The sequence below is a fragment of the Ascaphus truei genome, chromosome 3 (genome assembly GCF_040206685.1).
Source record: "Ascaphus truei isolate aAscTru1 chromosome 3, aAscTru1.hap1, whole genome shotgun sequence".
Lineage (NCBI taxonomy): Eukaryota > Metazoa > Chordata > Amphibia > Anura > Ascaphidae > Ascaphus > Ascaphus truei.
The window spans coordinates 318609202-318617724 of record NC_134485.1 but is presented as its reverse complement, the minus strand read 5'-3'; the positions used below and the strand labels follow the sequence as shown (position 1 = coordinate 318617724).

At 43.5% G+C, this 8523-nt stretch overlaps 1 protein-coding gene across 1 annotated transcript; it reads left to right on the top strand.

Annotated features, from left to right (window-relative positions):
- Positions 1-694: 694 nt before the first annotated feature.
- On the top strand, positions 695-1470 carry LOC142491094 (uncharacterized). Its single transcript, XM_075593401.1, is given in 2 exon segments — positions 695-1310; positions 1313-1470. Coding segments are annotated over 2 exon segments (741 nt in total). The 5' UTR covers positions 695-721; the 3' UTR covers positions 1465-1470.
- Positions 1471-8523: the final 7053 nt, after the last annotated feature.

Sequence of the window (8523 nt, the reverse complement as noted above, 5' to 3'; positions counted from 1 at the left end):
CCTGCTGGTGGAAGCTGGCAAAATTCAGTGGCAGTGAATGTTGCTGATGGCCTCTTCTGCCAGCAGTGACGTCACTTCCGTCACCACTGACTTCCATATCCATCAACTCCATTCACTGCCACTGAATTTTACTCATGTGGTAGGTGCCGCTAAAGAAGTTTCACTTCAAAAATACACAGGGCTTGTGTACTAAGGGGCTGGGGTGTGCAAACTGGGGGGGTGGGGACGAGGCGCTTACAGAGGCCCCGCACTGTTCCCCAAGGCATTTAAATTAAATGCCGGGGGATCGCGTGAGGCCTCTGTAACTTCCCTTACCTTGTCTCCGGTGGCTCATGGCAATGCAGCGTCAGATGACGCCGCAGGATCACATGACGTTGCGTTGCCATGGCAACGTGACATTGCGTGAGCCCATGGCATCATTTGACGCCGGAGATAAGGTAAGGTGGGGGGCGCGAGCAGGAGCGGAGAGCAGGCACGGAGGTGCAGACTGAAAGGTTTACGCACGACCGGAAATAAGGCATAAGGTACTAAGTTACAATACACATAAAGGCCTATGGGGTGTTAGCCCTCATGACGTACAGTTGGGTTCTTTAACCAGTTCTTTCATTGTGAGCCGAGCAGAGGAGGAGAAAAGAGCTGCGCATTATACAGTCTCTCCCCCCGCCTATACCGCGCACCGAGACACCCCCACACACACCCCCACCCCCCCTTCCAAAGCACCATGTCTTTAGAGCTAGAGGAGAATCTCCCCACCACTGAGGAGGAGGAGGAGGAAGAAGAAGAAGAGGAGGAAGAGGGGGCAGGAGCGGAGGAGGAAGAAGAGGAGGAGGAGGAAGAAGAGGATGACGATGATGATGCATCATCCACCGCTGATAAAAGGTCCCCCAGTAAGAGAAGTAAATCCTTATCAGCAGCTGCAGCAGCTCCCAGCGGGTCTGCCAAGAAAAAAAACAAGAAGAAGAACCAGCCGAGCAGGTACAGCCAGCTGGTGGTGGACACGATCCGCAAGCTCGGGGAGAGGAACGGCTCATCCCTGGCCAAGATCTACAGCGAGGCCAAGAAGGTCGCCTGGTTCGACCAGCAGAACGGCCGCACCTACCTCAAGTACTCCATCAAGGCGCTGGTGCAGAACGACCCCCTGCTGCAGGTCAAGGGCATCGGGGCCAACGGCTCGTTCCGGCTGAACAAGAAGAAGCTGGGGGGGAAGAGAAGAAGAGCCCCCTGCCCAAGCCGGCCAAGAGGGCGGCCAGCGCCAGCAGCAGCAGCGGGGGCGGCGGCGGCAGCAGCCCGAAGAAGAGCAACAAGAAAGCCAAGAAAGAGAAGTCCAAGAAGAGCAGTAACAGCAGCGGCAGAACTGCCGCCAAGGGCAAGAGCCACAAGAAAGGGGCGAGCGGGGGGAGCAAGAAGGTGAAGAAGAGCGCCAAACCCAGCGTGCCCAAACTGCCCAAGTCCAAGAAGGCATGAGAGGCGGAGGGGGGCTGTCTGCAGCAAGGACTTGTGGTATATTGCAGACAGAGGGGACGGTGTGCAGACTTTAAAGAAAAAAACAAACAAAAAAAATCATAGCACATTGACTTTATTTCTTTATTCGTGTAGTTGTATGTAATGATCGGAGGGGGGGAGGCGCTGCCTCGGGTGCTGGAGCAATGCATTGCAGCCCCCTCCAGCACGGAAGAGGCGGGAGCAGGCTGCTGCTGCTGTAACGATGTCTCTGGTCTGCAGCGGGACTCTGCGGAGCAGCGAGCCGCTTGATACCTTGTATCTGCTCATTGTTCCTTTTTGGAATTTTTTCGAAACCATCCACGGCCTCTCCGATTGGCTCTCACCACCAGCGGGCAGGGGCCACCCTGGCAACGACTAGCAGGGGGTGGCAAGCTAGCATCTGATTGGCTGAGGCGGTTGAATGACGTCACCCAGGAGGGGTAGCATTTAAATAAACGGTCGTACATTGTTTGCATTGGGGTAATGTTGGAGAGCACGCGGTGCAGGGACCATTAACTTGTCATTTTTTTAATAACCATTTTAGTTTGTATATACTTTGTGTTGATCGCAATTACTGCAAACGTTTTATTTTGCACAGTGATGTAAGAATATAGCAGTGTCACTATGGTTTAGCAGCAACAAACATCTGGTCTGGATTATGCTTTCTGTTCCTTTTTTTTAATGCTTAATAAAAAAATAAAAAATAAATTGTGAAAAAAAAAAAAACAGTTCTTTCAAAGGGGCCAGATCACAAAACACTTCAAAGTAGAAAGATCACAAGCTTATTATAATGTCATTTTAGATTCATTTAAAGAGTTGAATATGGTAATATGTTAACATTTGCAAGAATGTAGAACGTCTGTATCCTATATATTTACATGTACCTTAAATCAGGGGAGCGCAAACTTTTACTGCTGCGCCCCCCCTGTCTGGCCTGCTCCGGAGCTTGCGCCCTCCCTCCTACCTTGCAGCTGCTGCGTCATTTGAAGCCTGTGGCATCACATCACATGACCCTGTGGCGTAATTTAATGCTGCGTTGCCATGGAGATGCGCCACAGCTTCTGAATCTCGGTAAGTTTTATTGTTGCAGAGGCCTCACGCGATCCCCCGGCATTTAATTGAAATGCCTGGGGGAAGATCGCAGGACGTCTGCAACCGCCCGCGACCCCCCAGAAAAATCTCCCGCGCCCCCCAGTTCGCATACCACTGCCTTAAATTACAAGTGAGTTTTTGTATGAAAAATCTCGCACTTTGCTGCTTCTCCTACCTGTTGCTTGGGCTGCTGAGAGTCTGAGGGCTGCGAGTTGAATAGCCCTGACATACAAAGCATGTCAGAGGGGCAGCCCAAGGGTTCAACTAATTGTTGTGGCATCAATAGCCAAAGAGAACAATAATTACCTTTATGAGGTTCAAACTACACAGATCTGACGAAAATAGCAACGTATTCTACACAGGAGGGAAATAAGTTAAAATATCAGTTGAGGATGATTGGATTGTAAACTGATTACATTGCTGTGTGGTTCAGAAATAAATAAACTTGTTTTACCTGCTAATGTACTGTATGTGGGTTTGCCCCAGTATAAGTGCAGGCAGACTTTGAGCTGCATCCAAAGTGGTTACAATAGCAATAATTAAGAAAGGGGTTCTGACAAAAAAAAAACTAATACTTTTTACAAATACAAAAAGCAGGATATGCACACAAAAGGAAATTGCTGAAATTAGTATTGGAACATTCCAAAAAAATATATTTTTTTGTAGTTTTTATTTTTAGGAAATTTCACGTTTAGGGGTCAATTGACTAAAAATTCCAATCGTGTTTTTATTCTTCCTAGTGCAGCATTATATTCATATTTGCCTTTTAAATTAGCCACTAAACATTGCCAACATTTCAATGCAGTGACAAAAAGGGCGTCTTGTTTCCACACACACATTTCCGTTTTCCAAGGAACGCAGGTTTACTTCGAAATTTCTATAGGCAAAACTTGATATACGCTACTACTGTAAGTAAGTAAACCCCATCTACTTAACTAGACAACAAAACTACTCCACGAAAACGCACATAAACACAGCGTCTAAAATTAACAAACATTAAAAGAGGATGTTCCTCTTCGTAAACCAACGGTAAGAAAAGCAGTAGGCGAATGATGTCGTAAATACTGACAGTTTCACATCAAATTTAAAGAAAACGCGAATCAGTTAATAGACGCATTAATCTGATGACGCGTACAATGTAGAGCTAGAACAATAGGTGTTAAAATGCACGTTCTGTTTTAATTACAGACACGTTCCCACTATTTTCTGTATTTCATATTCATCCTACATTGTTCTTTACAGTGAATGTAATAGTTTATTTTTTTTTTAATTTTGAGAAATCCTTATGTAAAAACAACATTTGGAATTTTGGAAAAAGTTCCTTAAAGCAGTTTTCCACACAAGGGTGGAATTTATTTGATATTATCTGAACCAGGGGTCTCTCGAAGTTGAGACATGGTCCACCGACTTCCGGGGACTGCCACGGATGCTTGTGGGGTCAGCCTTGCTTCGGTAGCCAATAGGAAGCTACAATCTCAACATGAGTTAACAAACAACACACAGAACCCCAGCAAGCTCATTTTGGGAACCCCTGAGCCCCCACAAAATATATATGTATATAAGTGTCAAAAAGGAGAGCTATTGAGCTTGGCAAATCTCAACATGACATTGCGACTTTCTATTAGAGACCCCACCGCCATATTTGTAGTTTTTGTGTGTCTTACTCCAGTACAACAATCAATAAAGATCTCGGGTACCAGGGATCCCCACAGGTCAGAGAACTAGGGGTTAGCTTTGGGGTACAACCGGTTCAGGTACATTTAAAAAAGTGGGGTGTTTAGAAGAAATGACTCTGTTGAGAAGAGGATGAGGATTTGTAGCCACTTTTGAGGGAAATTCTTTACCATTGAAGGTAGGGCTAATTCCCTTTTTTAGATCTTTGAAGATGTTATCCAATTATCCTGTGCACTTTAAATGGGGTGGTGGAACCACAATTTGACAAAACCAGAACAGAATATTCTAGATACATTGAATAGGGACGAATCATTAGTCTTTAAACAGGACAGAGCCCTTGTCATTATGGCTAGGGACTAATATGTTGATGAGGCACTAGGACGCCAATGCATATGCACATGAGCGTAGTGCGCACACTGATTAACACATTTATAAAGAGGGGCTATGAAAAGTTATCTCCAAAGTCAACACTCAAGGAGGTACTTGGGAAACCAAAGCAAGGGACATTGCTTCCACAATGTAATAGGAGAAGTGGTGAAGGAATACCCTGCGTCACTACATACAATGTAATTTTACTTCCATATGTAAGACTATTTCTACACATTGGGAAATCTTGAGGATTGATTGTAAGTATAGGGAATTATTTAAATCTTTGCTGCTTTTTCCGCACTGATTGATTGCCCACAGAACATAAGGAAAGTACATTTTGGGGGCTACTTTTCCAGGTTTGAATTGCTCTAACAATATTATAAAGGGAGCTTCCTTGTTTAGTCAACCGAGGAGCGGTTAAGCAATCCCCAATAAAGGGATTCTTTACCTGCAACTCAAATGTAGTTATATATGAATATAGTGTATATGATTCAGTGCAACAAATGTGACCAAGGATGCTACATTGGGGAAACCAGCCAAAAACTACAAGGCAGAATGAATATGCACAGACACTCTATACTCCATCACGAAAAAGGAAGAGACTGCTCACCCTTGGGACATCATTTCTCACAACCAGATCATTCCATAAATGATTTAAAAATCAAAATTCTCAATGGAATGTTCAAACGCACCCAAGAACGGAAAACATTTCAGCTCAGAATGATAAGACTCTTTGACACCAAAACAAGTGGACTTAATGCAGACATGGGGTTTCTCACACACTATCATAATTTGTTGTAATGGTCTTCCCTGCTATTGTGCCATCCTATACCTTCCCCCCCAGCATCCTCTTCCCCCTCTGGGCTGCTGTGGATGTACAGCCCCCCCCCCATCCTTAATGCTCACCTTCCTTATCTCTGTTTTAACACCCCTCCAGTGCCTCTCTGTTCTTTATTCTTCCTTTTTTCTTCTTTTCCAATCCCTGTCTAAGTCACAGAAACCTTTGTATATCAGTATTGCTTGACCTGAGGAAGAGAGGAAAACGTTCGAAAGCTTGTCCTATGACATAAATTGTTAGTCCAAATAAAAAAGGTACTCATATATATATAGAGACATACAAGCAATGGGGGAGCGTGGGATTAAAAAAACATTTGACAATAAAAAACAATAAAATACAATAAAATTAATGTGGTTACAACAATATTGCTGGGGGTTGGTGAAAATATTAAATACACTTACACGGCCATGTGCAAGCGGACACGGTAATGTGGTTTCTTTAAGCAATTCCAGTCACTCCCAACAACAGGTAATGGTGGTTTAGAGGGTTTTGAAATAAATATATAAATATATCTGTACTCACACGGCCATGTGTGAGTCCTTGCAGGAAATTGGTAACTTTGGGGTTAAATTAACCCATCTGCATCTCCCCCCAGTGTAGACTCTTCTTTGTTTGCAACCAACGTGGGATTCTAACTCCAGTCTTGGGCATCAGATGGGGACTCTCCCCAGTGGTGGTAGTAGGGGGGGGAGTAGGTAGAGAAAGTGAGGCACGTTGTCAGTGGGGTTTAAAACACATTTATTAGTTTTAAAAGCAATTGGTACAACAAGACTCACATACATACATAGTGGTTGGACCCCTGGCCTCCTCGTGCAGTCCAGGATACAGTTTAAGCAGCCGTTATTGCCAATCACGCGTTTTTTTTTTTTTTTTTTTTTTTTTTTTTTTTTTTTTTTTTTTTTCCTCCTGCATCACGGACGCGTGATTGGCAATAACGGCTGCTTAAACTGTATCCTGGACTGCACGAGGAGGCCAGGGGTCCAACCACTATGTATGTATGTGAGTCTTGTTGTACCAATTGCTTTTAAAACTAATAAATGTGTTTTAAACCCCACTGACAACGTGCCTCACTTTCTCTACCTACTCCCCCCCCTACTACCACCACTGGGGAGAGTCCCCATCTGATGCCCAAGACTGGAGTTAGAATCCCACGTTGGTTGCAAACAAAGAAGAGTCTACACTGGGGGGAGATGCAGATGGGTTAATTTAACCCCAAAGTTACCAATTTCCTGCAAGGACTCACACATGGCCGTGTGAGTACAGATATATTTATATATTTATTTCAAAACCCTCTAAACCACCATTACCTGTTGTTGGGAGTGACTGGAATTGCTTAAAGAAACCACATTACCGTGTCCGCTTGCACATGGCCGTGTAAGTGTATTTAATATTTTCACCAACCCCCAGCAATATTGTTGTAACCACATTAATTTTATTGTATTTTATTGTTTTTTATTGTCAAATGTTTTTTTAATCCCACGCTCCCCCATTGCTTGTATGTCTCTATATCTTTAAAAGGGTTCCGGATTAACCCTTCCCTGGGGTTGCAGCAGAGGGGAACTCCATGCTGGCTCAAAGCATCTGTCATAGAGCCGTGGTCTAACTTACTGCCACATTGTAAGCACACCTCATATATTAAGCTTAAGGTAAGCGCCAGGTTTTTTCCTATTGTCACTCATATATATATATATATATATATATATACCACTGTCATTAAGGTTATGGTGGGTAAAAAAGCTGTTTAAAAGCTGTGTTTAAAACAGCATGCATTGGCTCGAGGATTGGCTTGTGTAATACGAGCTTGAGACAAAAGGTGGCACTGAGTGCTCATTTGCATGTCATTTCCCAGAATCCCTTGCTGCAGTGGAAGTGCTGTATGCTGGGTGACAATGGGGAAAGACAGGGTTGCAGACCTGTCTAAGACATGCAAATGAACATACAGTAATATTTACAGTTGCTTTATGCTTTACTGTGGAGGGTTTTTGTCACTTTTTTTACCCACCATAACCTTAATGACAGTGGTGATTACCTAGTCTAGTCTCAAACCTGCTAGCCATTAAGACCAGCCTCACACTGATGATACCCATCAAGGTTGAAACATGTATGTGAGTAGGTCTAATGGCTTTGCATCTCATCCCAGCCTCTGTTTAAAAGCTGTGTTTAAAACAGCATGCATTGGCTTGAGGATTGGCTTGTGTAATACGAGCTTGAGACAAAAGGTGGCACTGAGTGCTCATTTGCATGTCATTTCCCAGAATCCCTTGCTGCAGTGGAAGTGCTGTATGCTGGGTGACAATGGGGAAAGACAGGGTTGCAGACCTGTCTAAGACATGCAAATGAACATACAGTAATATTTACAGTTGCTTTATATATATATATATATATATATATATATATATATATATAATCAAAAAAGAATAGACAATACCGTTTTGTGGCTAACGAAATGCTTTTATTCTTGCGAGCTTTCGAGATACACTGATCTCTTCTTCCAGCGATGTTACAATGAATGAAGCTAAAAAAAAAGGGGGTTTTAACTTAAAAACAGTGCATACTGGAATGTGATCTGTGATGGAAAACAATCCCTCCCCAGTGCGGTTTTATGGCTAGAGGTGATAAAATGTCCCTGAATGTCAGTGATGTGAGAGTATGTGTGTGTGTGTGTGTGTGTGTGTGTGTGTGTGTGTGTGTGTGTGTGTGTGTGTGTGTGTGTGTGTGTGTGTGTGTGTGTGTGTGTGTATATAAATAGGTAAAGAGCCCACAGTGTACACAGCGCTTTACAAAATGTGTGTGTGGAGTGGGGGTGTATATCAATGTTGTGGGTAGGTGTGGAAGTGTAAGAGGCTGTGGTATAACTACAATAGTGTGTGGAAACTATGTGGTCCCTATTGTATTGTATTGTATTGTATGTCTTTATTTATATAGCGCCATTAATGTACATAGCGCTTCCAGTAGTAATAGATGTGGTAATCAAATAAATAACAGATAATATAAATAACAATTCATGGGAATAAGTGCTTTAGACATAAACGTAACATTAAGGAAGAGGAGTCCCTGCCCCGAGGAGC